The following is a 15,751-nucleotide window of genomic DNA, read 5'->3' on the forward strand; positions in this document are numbered from 1 at the left end:
TACCTATAATTTAGTACTTCAAGTTGTTATTTGAATATTATAAAACACTTTACATAGTATTCATTATACATAGAAAAATGGTGACACATATGTAGGTCATCTTCAAATGAATTCAGAAAGTTACAAAACAATTCAAGGTTACAAAATTCCTGCTAAACATTGTTCCCGTAGTCTCTTTTTACTAAAGGGGATAAAGGATGATAGCACAATTTTAACTTTCTCCTTTACTTAACTAGAAGATTTGACTAAAAAGAACTTCCTATCCGATGTGACTAGAATGTTAATTTAGTGCTGTCTGCATACTACCTAAAGCAATCTCATCCACTACCAGCTGTATTCCCATTACATCTTGGAAGTGTGATTTCAAGGAAACCTCTTCCTTCTCTCTTCTCCAGCTTTCATTCCAGTGACATTCATTAAGGAGATAGTCAGACAGTGTCTCTGCCAGGCCCTGTGCTATACCCACAGGTCAGACTCAGAATGCCCTGTGGCACCTTCCCCTAAACATCACTGCATTATCAGGTATTAGTATAATGGAAACTGGCTGCTGAGACTGCAACAGTTCTACTAGGGACTGAGAGCTCATTGTAGATTCTTCTTGATCCTTGTCATCACCATCTTCGTTAATACGTTGTTATTACTCATGCAGAAAAAGTCTGCAGAGCTGAAATGGACGACTGCATCTGTGCTTCCCATATATTAAGTCAGGGAAGAAAGTGGCTGATACGCATGTAGTCATAAGCATACAGACTGGAAACCTTGAGTTTTTAGATCTGGGCAGAAAATGAAAAACAAAAAACAAACAAAAAGAAAAACCCAGGGTGAAGTTCACTTTATCAATCCAGATACCACATCATTAAACTGAGATGAAAGTTAATTTGAAGCCATCAAGATTCAAAATAATAATTAAAAAATCTGTATAAAGGGGAAAACCTCCAAATGATTTTCTCCCTCATTTCCCAAATTAAATCTTTATCCAAACACTTTAAAAATAAGATATAATAAAAGATAGCTCATATGTGTGGTTTCTGCATTTCCCTAGTAACTGCCATATTTCTCAGAGACATAGTAATGAGGCACCAGAGGCCCAGCTCCAAAATGGAGACTAAAATACCTATTTTAATAAAACAGTTAATTGCCTCAATGACATCTATTGATTTTACTTTTTTCAAACCGTGGGTCATATTGTATAGCCCAACGTCAAAGTTTGTCCTTTCAAATTTATCTTACATCACGCTTTTTGCTGACGCTGCTAATAAACATTTTCAGAAAACGGCTATTATTCCTTATTAGTTTTCACCTTAGTGACATAACCCATTAACCAAAAAAAAAAAAAAAGCAAAACACCTCACACTGTATATATCATTGGTTTGAACAAGAAAATGAAAAAAAAATAGCTCTAATAATATTATATAGCAATCAAAACTTATTAATTAAGCTTGAATGTGATCTGGAAGGCTTCACATGATGTACTAAATGCAAAAATCAGGTTGAAGTATGATGTGTTATAACAATGATAATATTAAGAAACAATCCTTCCCCAAATGAGCATATATTTTAAATATGAACAGGAAGAAAGCAATAGAATGATACATATCCATCTGTTAATTTTGGTTGTTACCCTGGTTGTTAGTTCAGGCTAGAAACAGGAGTAAAGCACATGTTGAAGGATTGTTTTTCTTTATACGCTGTACTCCTTTATCTTTGAAACAATCTTTTAAAGAGGTCAATAAATAACATTTAAATGTGTAATGTGGATAACAGAGCTTAATGAACAACTCTGAAGAGGACTGGAACCCAAGACTGTAGGGTAAGAATGCTATACTACCTCTGATTTAAGTCTAAGGGGTACACTTCAGAAAGCCAAGCATCTCAAACAACAAATAACCCACAAAGAAAGCGTATGTGAAAATGGTTTCCATGAGAAACACGTGGAACCTGAAAACATTACTTTGTATAAGAAACATATAATTATTAATTGAAAAAATATTTTAATTAGCCAAAGAAGATAAAAATTGAACTGTGCAGCAAAACACAAACTTTCTACTGTATTAATTTAAAAAAATACTATAATATCATGGAAGGAAACTAATATTTATCTGAAGAAGAAACTGCATTAAAGTTTTAAATACTCCTATGAATCTCATGAAAACAACATTATCAAGGCAAAAAAAAATATAAATTACTCGTTTATACACTGACTTCTTTTCTTGGAAGGAGTTACTTTTTATGGCTTTTATTGTGAAAGAAATTTAAAGATGGTGATTGAGAAAGCACAAGTATTTCTGGGTAAGGCTGAAGACCCATTTGCTTATTATCTTTCAACTTTTGTACTATCACTCTGGCAAATTCTTCTCCTTGAATGTCAGTGATATCCAATAACTGTCTGACTTTTGAGGTCCTTGTAGGTTTGGTACTAATGAGTTCATAGTCCTCCTTCATTATCAAGTCTCTGGACAGGAGGGCGTCTAGAGATTGGTTAAGGCAGGCTTCAGTCATCTGGCTTACAACGTCTTCCCTTTTACTCTGGATCCACTGTTGGGCTATACCAGGCTGAAATCGCCCTGTAGAAAAGCAACGACAAGTAAAAAAGTGGGGACAGATACATAGCTGTGAGTAAAATCAGATGATAAACAAAATAATAAGACATAAAATCTAATTTTTCTGTAATTATGCTAATATGGAACAGCACTATTTTGAAGGATGCTATTAATTTTCAGGAACAAATCTCATATTTGGGTTATCTCCTCCCCTCCCCTCCAAGAAAATGCACTGCAGTTTTACTCTTTGTAAATCATGGAGGCAAATATCACTTTTTTTCAGATTTTTTTTTTTAAACATAAAGGATACTTGAATATTTGATAAATAAAAATATATTAACTTTAGTGACATATTGAGTCACACCACCTCTGAGCCCTCCCTCCCTAGATAGATGTTCATGGAATACCATTTAGGCCTGTGTTTACATGTTAACATTCTTGTCTTCAGGGATTGGGAGTGCTTCCCTATTTATAGTACGTATATAACATACTGAAGAATACTAAACATTAAATAGCGTATCTATTGAATATACAGTTGTGATAGCACAGTTGTGAGGTAAATGGCATCATTTACAAAGCGTTTCACAGCACGGATTTACCTGAGTTTCCCTCAACTGAGAGAGGATTCACTATTGCTGAAGAGCATGGGGCAGTCCTGTGGTTACAGAACGCTGCCCGATGATCCACACAGATGTCTCTGTCCCGACTGTGAATCACTGAACACGGACGCAGCGCAGAGAAATCTTCAGTTTTTCCTATAAAACACAACATCTCCATTAGGGGTAGAATATCCCTATTAGCTAAAATATGAATGTCTGGATCACGCAGAGGGTGGAATTTAATTGTCTTTTCATTTTCATTGCATAAGCTCGTCCATAAACCTAACTCACAAGTAAATAGTTTTTAGATCAAAAAGGTTTATGATGAATTTTTTTAAACCATATTTCTGTCTGTGCTTGTCTGTCCTATATAAATCATAGGATTTTACTTCTTTATATCGTATCATATTTTTCCTTTTGTGTCATCTTCCCCCTTCCGTACTTCAAATGTGTCCGGTGAATTTATATATATGTCTTGCCAGTTTCCTTTGGCAATCTTATTAAACATTAACGTCTCAATGGTCACCTCTCTTCCCAAATCCATGTAATTGAATTTTCTGTCTTCACTGAACCTTAAGTCTTGGATTTTCAACAGGATATAACCCTCATATGAACCCTTACATGTTCACCTCAAACTGTAAAAAGTTAAAAAAAATTATTAATCTTAGCTCTAAAACCCATTTCAACTCCTATTTCTGTTAATAGCACCAATGTTCTTCCAACTAAACTTGTTTAAAGCTTTAGCTTTATGTTCATCTTTTTTTTCTCTATTCCCTCCTACAAGTAAAAAGCTATAGTCCTATCAGTGTGTCCTCTGTAACGTTTCTCACACCGTTCTCTGCTTCTTATACTCTGGAGAAGGTTTCATAATTTCTCATGGAGTACATTAATAGACCAATAGACTCCTAACTCAGAGAAGGCGATGGCACCCCACTCCAGTACTCTTGCCTGGAAAATCCCATGGACGGAGGAGCCTGGTAGGCTGCAGTCCATGGGGTCGCCAAGAGTTGGGCACAACCGAGTGACTTCACTTTCACTTTTCTGCATTGAAGGAAACGGCAGCTCACTCCAGTGTTCTTGCCTGGACAATCCCAGGGATGGGGGAGCCTGGTGGGCTGCTGTCTACAGGGTGGCACAGAGTCAGACACGACTGAAGCGACGCAGCAGCAGCAGCAGCAGCAGCAGTCTCCTAACTGGGCTCCCCACCTTGAATCTCCTTTCCCTTCCAAAATATCCTACATATTCCAGCCAGGATGAATCTTTCTAAAGCAAAAAAGTTTATCATGTCACACACACCCTTGTTTAAAAATTTGCAATAGTTGTTTCCTACTCAAGCAAATGAGTCCAAATGGCTTAGCCTAGTATTAGAATTCGTCCTGGTGACTCCACCCTCCTCATCTTTGATGACCTTTCATTCACCGTCTTCGCCAGCTAGACCCAACTACTCACTGTTCTCTGGGTTTTCTTGCTTCTTTGCCTCTATGTAGCTCCTTTTGCCTGGAATGCCCATCCTTTATAACTATAGATCCAACTTTCAGCCAGAAATAATTTCTTCGTGATGACAACATGGTGTAGTAGAGTGACATGAAAATATTTATCAAAAAGACCTGGGTTCAAATCTTGGATTTGCCAGTTACTAACTATGTGATCCAGCAGTCTTGATCTTAAGAATCTGTAAAATGAGGAATATCTCCCTCACAAGGTTGTTGTGAAAGGACTTTGTAAAAAATGTTCCTTTTCCACTATACTACCATAGCTCTACATCCCTATATCTCATACAGTATATTGCTTTTTATCTAATATTATGGTGACTTAGAAATATTTTTGTTCTTTCTTACAAGATATTAAAAAAAAATCTTTCTGTAGTGTCTAACAGAATGCTTTTTATACTTAAATGTATTTAACATCCCATTACTATTTTTACATCTTCAGACTGTCACTTTTAAAAAATAAGTTACGAATGCAAACGAAAGACATGTTCCATACGAACCATGACTACCTACAAGAATATGATCTTGAAAGAAAATTGAAAACTTGTAAGTAATAACTGACTGAAAAATATACACACCAGATAAAAAGTCATTGTCTTGAGGAGTTGACAGGGACACTGAGGTTCCAGGAGAACCACTAGTTTTATGGAGCTGAGAGGATCCACCTGATTCCTAAAATAAATAGAAGATAAATTATTTATGTTGATGCAAAATTATTTAAAAAGTTATACAGCTTTAATTTCTAAACAGGTCTTGCTTTTGGCTTATTATAAACAAAGACTCAAGACTAACACAAATTATACTTTACAAAATTAAACACATATATGAAATAAAAAGCAAAGTGAACTTGATTTATCAGGTCAATTGAGTGGGTGGGGCAATAGTTAAATATATTAGAAATCATTATTTTTTCAGTATTTTGTATATAATCTCACAGACTGTCCAACTGATGAACAACTAGAGATCTGTAACTCTGATTACCTAATACTGATTCAGATCAAATGCCTATTCTCAAGCCTCAGGTTCCTTCAACATGGAGGAGCAGAAATTCATGGAAGAAGTAATACTGAACTTGGCTCCAATCCTAGCTGTGTCGTGGAATTACTGCCTAACCTTTGACAAGTCATTTAAATAATCTGGTTCTCCGGTTCTTTCTGTATACCTATCTAAAAGCGTGCATGTATGGGCTCAAAGGTTCAAGAGACAGCATATGTAAAGGCTACATACTGTGTTTTCTGGTTCATTTAGAAGGTATTATTACTTTTCTGAATCTGTAAAGAGAACATATCTTATATATTCCTAAAAGAAATGATTAATATGAAAAATTCTGAATAAATGCTACTAAAGAAATCCTTCTATTTGAATAGCCACATAAATAGCATTTTCCCTTTATCCAGTCATTGTAAGAAGTTAAGAACAGGCAGGCAGTACAGCTTATAGTGGCAGAAGTGTATCAGTGATTTGTGATGTACTACCCTGGGAAACTAGTCTTCACATAAAATGATGACAGGGACAGAATTCAATGCCTCAGAAAGAAGCGAGGACTGGGATTTGATGAGATGAACCAAACTGGAGATTGCCATCTTAAAATCCTAAAACCTCCCTGGACTTGAGCTTCTCATCTATAAAAGACCGAGATAGACTAAATGATTTTTCATATTCTTCTCACATTTTGAGTTTGATTAGCATAATTTTTTTTTTTTTACCTCCTGTGGACCAGAATTTACAGGTATGTTCGGAGATAACTCCCTTCTCTTCTTGTCACTTAAGTGAACAGTTCTTGAAGCATTCTGTAACCGAAATACATACATACATACATCATACATGTGTCTGAATTAGAGGTGATTAAAAGGTTATGAGTAAAATACAATCTACTTAACATATTTTATATGTTTATGCAAAATCAATGGAAAGAAAAGCTCAATCAGTTGAGAATATAATATCTAACATAAAGGTAGAGATAGTGTAGAATAGGGGAAATAACTTTAGAGATATATGCTTTGAATTCCGTCTCATATTAACTGGTTACCTTGAACAAATTCATCCTTTAAAATGGAATGATATTTACGTGCAGGATCATTCCAGAGGTTGAGATTAAAGTACTTAGTTCAATCTAAGTACTTTATATATTTCAATTTGTGTGTATATCTATCTATCCATAATTATTAAGCATTTACTATATTTTAGGCACCATGATTCTAAGTACTATTATTCTTTCTATTTTAATGATAAGAAGTTGAGGGCTGGACTAAGTAAAGGAGGCATAGCGACCTAACAGAAAGATGGGGGCCAATCAGATCTGATCAGAATGCCAGGAACTCTGTCTGATTCGGGGCATGAGACTTAATCTTGGTTTACTTATCTGTAAACTAGAGATAAGAATATCTATTTTTGTGGATTACTGCAGCAAGGATTAGAAGTAATATATGCAGAGGCCCTAAAATTACTTTGTAAGCATTTGATAAATGATATCCATTAATAAGCAGAGGATTTGTTTAAATGCTATGCCTTTGTACTAAAATCATTTAGTGATTCACTCCTGTCTCTTTAAGCCAGGTTTGGATTAGCTGCCATCACTATTCAGTGATTTAAAAACAAACCCATCAGTCTGTTTTTCTTCCCCAAAACAACATAATATCAGCTGCTCTACAGAACTTTAGAAATTGGTGGGATCCATACCCAGCCCTTCATTATTCACACTTAACAACTGTCTGCTCTGTAACATGTCTAAGAACTTTTAAGAGAAAAAAACTACTATCCATCTGTGTACATAATCTGTCTGACAGTATTTTGCACATAGCAGTCCAATGAACATTTGTTAAACAGATTTTTATATGAACTGTTTAAATTCATCTTTAGATCCATTTCTGTTATATAAATCTTTTCTGTGCTTTTAAATTTATTAAAATACTTCTGATTATGCAATATCATTAATTACAAACATCATTTTTCATAAATGATCAGTTAATTCAAATTATTTATGAGTCAGACCCTAGAAAGAAATACAATGAAATATGAAGAAAAATCTTTGATTCAGTTTTTACTATTGAAGATATAAGAGACGCTATCCATGAAAACATGTATTACAGGAGCCAGTTCAAAGAAAAAATGAAAAAAATGTACAAAATTCAAACAGAACAACTCACCCCAAATGGTGATATTTTCAGAAATTTCTTTATGAAAAATCTTATTATCTTATTAAATCTGTATTCTACTCTTGGCCCTGCCATTAGCTAGCTGTGTAGAGTGTTATGTGACTTACTTCCCTATACCTCAGTTATTTTGTCTATAAAATGGAGATGATATTCTTTCCCTAAGAGTTTTACAGAATTGATACAAAGATTCCAAAAAAAGAAAAGCGTAACTAAAACAACTCTGAGTGAAAACAGTATCACAACTTAAAAACACTGACTAAAGATAGTAATGCTATTATTAAATGGTATTCAAGTATTTGAAAATACACACTTTAAATTACTTTATTTAAGAAGCAAAAATCTCTCCCCCTAAATTAACAGTTTTAAACACAGATCCTAGTATTTAAGTTGGTTGGGGACAAAAAAGGAACTGAACTGCTTCTCTTCCAGTTCAGTTTCTTATAATCAAGGTTGTAGGAAAGGTACAAGAAAACAGATCCTTCTATCCACCTTTGCTTGGCAGAAGAGCAGCAAGTTTTAAGGAGAGAAAAGGGAACTGAAAAGACAAAGCAAAAAGAAATATTATCAGAAGTTTGTTTCTACTGAGAAGTGGAAAGACTGGAATGCTCTGGAAAAGACCATCTACTCAGAAGCAGGGAAGTCAATTAAAATTTATCAAAATATTAAAATACAGTTCCTCAAAACATTCAGGCACTAATATTGCCAACATTTTTTTAAGTTTGAGTGAGGGCAGTTGTTTCCTTTATGTACTTTCCTTTTAAACCAAAATTTTATGGTTATCCTTTATGCACTTCCCTTTTAAACCAAAATTATGTTAACAGATCCACAAACTGCAAGAGGCAAGCAATGTCATTTAGTGGGAAACCCAGCAAGTGTTAAACTAAGCTGACTTTGTCCCCAAACAACTGTAGTTGCTTTTTAAACAATTTTTAATAATAGCAAGAAAACCCTGCAGTAATAGGTCCCTTCAGTTGTTCTGATTTACAAGAGCCAGAATGAGTAAATGAGACAACCATTCTAGGTAATTCATATCAACTGCTACTTTGGTCCATGCACAATGGAGTGTCTGAGTGGGAAAACAAAAAAAACCACACAAATAAGCAATAAAACATTCACATTTTGGTCTCAATTATTAATAAAAATTCTATAGCTTAATTTGGCAATAAACCTCTGAAAAACCCAAGAAACCTGAATAAAGATAAGTACAATAATCCAGGCATCTTTTACTGTGTATGTATCAAAACTGTTGGGAAATAAACATAGATTAAACAACAACAACTGTGGTAATTTAGGGTAATAATTATACACAATTCAGGCACTCATTGCACATTTCAAATTTACATGTGATATATGGGAGGTCTGAAAATGTCTTGGAAATCTGGAGGTGGCTATTTGAATAAAATGGAGAAGTTCTTTGGTGACAGATTTAAGACCGCATTCATATTCTCTAATAAATTCTACTGCCTCAGTACTGTAACCTCTATCTTTGGAAGGTATAAAACTAAAGGAAAAAAGAAAAAAGAACTAAACTAAGTCTCCACGATTTAAAGTTTTACATTTCTAACATTTCATATGACAATTTACCTTTGTTTTCTTTAGCTGAATAACAGCTTCAAGAAAAGTTATCTCTTCAAATGTTCTCAAAACTGGTTCAAGTTCTATTAAACATTCTAAATAAGAAAAAAAGAGCTCAGGTTGCTTATAACCATTAAAATGAAAAACATAAATGCTAATATTAAGTGATAAGGCCTTAAGTCAATTTTTTCCCAAACTGACGACATTCAAAATCATTAGAATGTTTACTGCCAAAATGTTTATTATAGGCATAAAGATAGATATATCTAAATAAAGACAGATCAACGGAATATAACTGAGTCTAAAAATAAGCCTTTGCAAGTATGGTCAATTATTTTTTGACAAAGTTGCTAAGATAATTCAACGAGGAAAGGACAGTCTTTTTAACAAATGTTGGATACCCACACGAAAACAGATTTTAGACTCTTACCTCACAACATACATAGAATTAACTTGAAATGGACTATGCACCATGGACAGAGGAGCCTGGTGGGCTACATACCATGCGGTTGCAAAGAGTGGGACATGACTGAAGTGACTTAGCATGCATACACGGACTCTGCACCTAAATATAAATGTAAGTGGAAATCTTCATTGCCTCGAGTTAGGCAAATGATTCCTAGGATATGGTATCAGAAACAGGATCCATAAAATATCTTTGATAACTGGACTTCAAAAATGTTGAAACATTTACATTAAGAAAAATGATGCATTAAGAAAAGCAATGCAATTAAGAAAAATGAAAAGACAAGCCCCAGACTAGGAGAACACTTTAACTTATCATGGATCTGGTAAAGAACTTATATCTAGAATAGAAAAAGAACTCTAACAACTTAAGACAAATAACCCAATTTAAAAATGAGAAAAGGATTGAATTTCAGCAAAGGGGACATACAAATAGCTAAAAAGCACATGAAAATATGCTGAAACACCATTAGACATTAGGAGACGCAAATTAAAACTACAGTGAGGTATCACTCCATACTCACTAAAATAGATGTAATTAAAAAGACAAAATAACAAGTACTGACAATGATGCAGAGAAAAGGAAAACCTCCCACATTGCTGGCAGGAACGTATCACGAAGCAGTTGCTTTGGAAAAAACAGCTTGGTGATTTCTTTAAAATGAAGGATAAATTTACCACACAATCAAGCAATTGCACTCATAGGTCAGAGAAATCAAAACATATGTTCACATACACACGTGCATATGAACAGTCATAGCAGTATGATTAATAATAGCCAACAAGGAGAAACATCATAATTCTGCTATTACTACAGTAATATATAGACATGCTGCTCAAGTGAGAGGTCAGGGCTCCAGAAATAAAACTGAGCATGAAGAAGGTAGAGATGGTATAAAAGCCACGGTTTGGACTGCATTGTCTAAGGGAGAAAGTGCAGTAAAGAACCCATATTTAGCTCTAAGTCATTTTCAACAGTTAGAAACTGAGCAGAGGGAGAAAAAAAGAGAGAGGAAGAGATGATAACAGGGAGGGAAGCATGATCTCTTGTGCCTTGGAAGCTATCAAAGGGAAAGTTTCAAGGAGGGAAGGAGTCAGCCAAAACTTCTATTGAGAGGCTGAGATAATCAGTATTTCAACACTGCTTTCCTTGGTAACTTGAACAAACACAGCTTTAGTGGCAATATGAAACAGAAGACTGCTGTAAGGCTGTTAATAAATAAATCAGAAGGGAAGAAGTAGAGACAACAAGTATGGACAATTCCTACCAAGTGTTTAGATCCAAATTCAAGTGGAAAAATTAGGTGGTAGCTGAAGGATGATATGGGGTCAAGAATTTCTGTCCTATATAAAGGTAGGATCTGATAGTGTAACAGATCTGTATGACAGACGAAGGATCCAGTACACAGGCAGAGACTGGCAATGCAAGAGCAGAGAGAGAATGCTAAGGAACAGAATGCTGCAGAGAGGAAGAGATGGCATCCAGAGACGAAGAAACACCGCTGAGAGCTGTATAAGGACACTTTTCTTTCCACTGTAAAAGAGAGAAGCAGGAAGACAGGTCAAGTACAACTAAATTGATGGATCTGGTAGTGGGACTATGAGGGAGTTCTCTCTCATGGTTTCTATTTTCTCAGTGCTCAAAAAAAACATGGAACATGAGGTGTAGGAAGCTTAAGAAGGGAAGATAAGGTACAATATGGATTACCTCTGTCTTCTCTTCCTGAGTTCAGAATCTATTAAGAAAAGCTACACAATTATGACAGGTGGTGATCAAAATAACACCCTTATTACAGATAAAACTAAATGGAATTATATCCCTTTTCAGATCTGTAGCATATAGGCTTACTAGTAATGTTTCGCCCCTTCAACTGAGTTTTACTCACTCAGCCACAGGCCTCACCTGCTTCCATACGGGGAAGCAGAAAAATGTATGCATCTTTTAGACAACCTTACTTCAAAAGTAGGAGAAAACTGAGAATGGATTAGGTAAATATGCTTAGTTTTTCTCCAAAATTAACGGATGAGCAGGAGTGTTGAGGGGCAGACAGAAGCTGGAAATGTTCCTCCCATGCTCCTCTTCTTGGAGACTGAAACAGGATTTCATCTCCACTTTGGGAACATAAGGTATGGAACTTACGCATCTCCTACAGTAGTTCAAGATGATTATCTAGGACAGTAATTTTCAAACTTTTGGGTCTCAGAACTTCAAAATTATCCCAAAGAGCTTTTGTGTATATTGATCATGTCTACTGACATTTACTACATTAGAAATTAAAACTGAGAACATTTTAAAACATCAGAGTATATGAAAATACATTACATTATCCCAATGACATCATTACACCTCATTCAGTCTCTGGAAACTATTTTTCCAGAGGATGAGCGTGAAAAGGGAAAATAATACCTTAGTATTTATTAGTTTGAAAAAGTTTTGATTTTGTGAATCCTTTATAAGTCTCAGGGACCAACCCCACCTCCAGGGTCCCTGTACCACAACTTAAGAATAGGTGATCTATGAGAATGTATTTGAAAACATAACAGAATGCTAAGTAGTGTTTAGAGTTCAGTTTTAGCTATTAAAGAAAAACCAATGAATTCGATTTCTGGACAAGATGAAGCAACAAGGACCAATTCATCCTCCTGTCTTAAATATCCAACAGTCAGACAAAATGCATGAAACAGTCGTTATTAAGACACTAGGTATCAGGCAACAAAAAGGGACAGTGATCTCTGAGTGAAGAGAAATAACTGAGGTGAGCTCTACCACAGCCTGACTGCCCAAGCATCCTGCCTTGAGAGTTTCCAGCTATACTACAGGGATAGGCAAATAAGGTGAGGCCTGGTGCAACCTCAAAGCTGAAGACACAGGGCTTAGAGTTAGGGCAGACCAAAGCAGAGAGACTTTATGGGACACTGTAGGAAAGGGGAGTAGTACATGTAGAGAGAACTCCAGAGATATGCAGAACATTCCTCTCAAATATTCACCAGCACTGACCAATGCAGGACGTAGAAGTCACTAAGCCCGAAGCCAGTGTTTTCAATAAACAATAGGGAAAAGCTAGGAAGTTTGCAGAGAAGTTAAGTGAGTATTAGTATTAGTCTTAGTCTTAGAGAAGAGAAAAAACTATTAGTTGCTCAACTGTGTCCAACTCTTTGCGACCCTACGGACTGTAGCCCACCAGGCTCCTGTGTCCATGGAATTCTCCAGGCCAGAATACTGCAGTGGGTAGCCATTCCCTTCTCCAGGGGATCTTCCTGACCCAAAGAATCATACTGCAATGCAGGGGACCAGGGTTTGATCCCTGGGTGGGGAAGATCCCCTGGAGAAGGGAATGGCTACCCACTCCAGTATTCTTGCTGGCGAGAAGTAAAGTAAGTTTTGACTAATGGCACGATCTTCAGAAGAGCCAGAATCCTTAGGGAATGGAGAAGAAATTACAGCTTGAAAACGGCACTGGGGACAAAAGAGATATATATATCTCCTATTAAATGGTGCTTGGAAATAAGAGAGAACATGCTAATCCATTATTACAGCAAATTTTGATTTTTTTTGAGTACAATGCAGATAAGCACTAGACATAAGTTTTGAATGCAAAATATATTTAATTTTTTTTCTAGCTGGAAAGAAGATTCCCAGTCTATAGCTTGTCTTTTCATTTTCTGTAGCATCTTTTGAAGTGTTAAGTTTTTCAATTTTTTTGAAATTATCAAAATTTTTTTAATAGATCTTGTTTTTGATGTCATATATAAGAGCTCTTGGCTCAATCCGAGGTCATGAAGATTTTCTATGTTTACATTTAGGTGATGATCCATTCTACCTCTAATTCTATCTGATTTTTTGATTTCCAGGATTGGTCTAGAGATTCTACTCTTGCCCTTCTCTGATCAATTTTTTTACACAGTAGCAAATAGCTCCTAAACTTAAATTTATCATGTTCTTTCTCTGAAAACTTGTATTTGGAATAACCTTCTAATCTTTTTATGATAGCCAACAGTCTCTCCTTACCATTTCAATCTCATCATCTAACAACTAAATAAAAAAAAAACAACAAATTTTTTGACTTCATCATCTAACTTGTGTGACTGTTCAAGGAATACTTTATTTACAGCATATTCAGTATTTTTGTAATTCAAAAGGTCCAGATTAAAACTGTACACTTACTTAAGAAAGACGGTCTTTCATCTGGATTTTGCGCCCACCCACTTTCTATTAGAGAGATCATAAGTGCTCGATGAGGTATATCAAGTGGCAAATTTTCTTCATTAGTGTCAGGTCGATATCCTTGTGACACACTATACATAATCTGCAAAGGATTGGTGACGTCTGTCAAAACAAATGAAAATATATTTCATTCATTAGAAATATATTATGATCTAACATATTAATTACATTCTAAGCTCAACCAAATGAAAATCAGAGAATCTTAAAAATCTTAGGTATAATTCATTACCTCCCTTTCTGTCAAAGGAATATTTATATCCCAGCTATTCCCAGACTTACAGGAGGAGTTTATAGCTTCACCTCTTTAATTCTGGGCTTGGCCACGTGATTTGATTTGGCCAATGGAATATGAAGACAGCAGAGCAAAGCAGAGCTCAGCAGAGCTGAGTAGAACTAGCAGAGCCGAGAAGTCACAGCAACTAATCATCTAGTGTGAATAAGAAATATTATAAATGTTTAGCTTGTTAGCTACTGAGATTCTAAGGTTGTTACACAGCAAACTGACATAAACGAACCTCAAAGAAACAGACAACATTATCAGAAAATGTGAAAATTATTCTTCAATGTCTGCTGGTCTTTAAAGGAGCACTAATTAAATTTTCATATAAAGAATTTTATAGTTGGAATGAACCTTAGAAGAATTCAAAATTCTTATTTTGCAGATGAAAAAAATGAGGACTTAAGAGATTCAGCGGCTTAATAATGGAGTTAATTACTATCAGAACAAAACAGATCTATATTTTTCTGATCCTTAATTCAGTATTTTCCAATATACATGGGATTCACCTTGATAAACTGTTATGTTTTTCTAGTGTGCTTTCCACAAAATGAACAGTAGACAGATTTAAAATAGGTGATCTTTATTTAGAGAGTTCTGAGTGTGATTTACCAACATGATGTCATAACAAGGAAGTCAAAGTACACTTACCTTCAAAAGGCTGTTTTCTGGATAAGACTTCCCATGTAATAATTGCATAGCTGTTTAAGATAAAATATACATATAGTAACTATGCATAATAAACTGAATAGTACCGATTTTAAAAGCTGACAGTGGAGATACCATATTTGAAAATAATAATGTAGTGAAATGCTGCTTAAAGAATCACTATATAGAACCAAGATGCTGAATATTTATATACAGTTTTACTTTGAAAGGAAAATAATTCAATTTGAAAAATTAGGAAATTAGTACAATAAAAACAAAGTAATAGGCAAGGATAACTTGTGGATGATTCATTAATACTATGTCCTTTAATTCCATGATTTTATTACTCACACAAAATAAAGAGTAAAAAAAAGACTGTCTCATGTAGCCCTATTCTACTGACTTTTTTCTGGTGTGAGTACTGTCTCCTTTGGTAAAGTTAAATGTTATTCACACTTTTCCCTCCCTCTCTCAAGGTCACATATGATAAAAGCCCTTGAATATTACAAATTAATAGAATAATAGACAAGTTTTAATATTTTTTTAAGGACCCACAGAGATGTTATGGGGAGGGAGGTGGGAGGGGGGTTCATGTTTGGGAACACATGTAAGAATTAAAGATTTTAAAATAAAAAAAAATAAATAAAAATATTTTTTTAAGGATGTAAAAGTAGCTTAAAGCGAGGCACCTTTATTTTTACATGCTTTTATTTTTATTTTTTTGGCTGCTCTGCACAACTTGTGAGATCTGTTTCCTGACCAGGGATTAAACCTGGG

At 35.0% G+C, this 15,751-nt stretch overlaps 1 protein-coding gene across 1 annotated transcript in view; it reads right to left on the reverse strand.

The window, feature by feature from the left end:
* Nucleotides 1-2,176: 2,176 nt before the first annotated feature.
* Nucleotides 2,177-15,751, reverse strand: part of RIPK2 (receptor interacting serine/threonine kinase 2) — a 32,910-nt gene continuing 19,335 nt past the window's right edge. The window contains exons 5-11 of the mRNA XM_052651848.1: nt 14,978-15,027; nt 13,990-14,151; nt 9,369-9,454; nt 6,336-6,419; nt 5,208-5,301; nt 3,140-3,295; nt 2,177-2,564 (exon numbers count right to left, since the gene is read on the reverse strand). Of these exons, the coding sequence (XP_052507808.1) occupies nt 2,221-2,564; nt 3,140-3,295; nt 5,208-5,301; nt 6,336-6,419; nt 9,369-9,454; nt 13,990-14,151; nt 14,978-15,027 (976 nt within the window). The 3' untranslated portion in view covers nt 2,177-2,220. The remainder of the gene's footprint in view (nt 2,565-3,139; nt 3,296-5,207; nt 5,302-6,335; nt 6,420-9,368; nt 9,455-13,989; nt 14,152-14,977; nt 15,028-15,751) is intronic.

The sequence above is a fragment of the Budorcas taxicolor genome, chromosome 14 (assembly GCF_023091745.1).
Source record: "Budorcas taxicolor isolate Tak-1 chromosome 14, Takin1.1, whole genome shotgun sequence".
NCBI classification, from domain to species: domain Eukaryota; kingdom Metazoa; phylum Chordata; class Mammalia; order Artiodactyla; family Bovidae; genus Budorcas; species Budorcas taxicolor.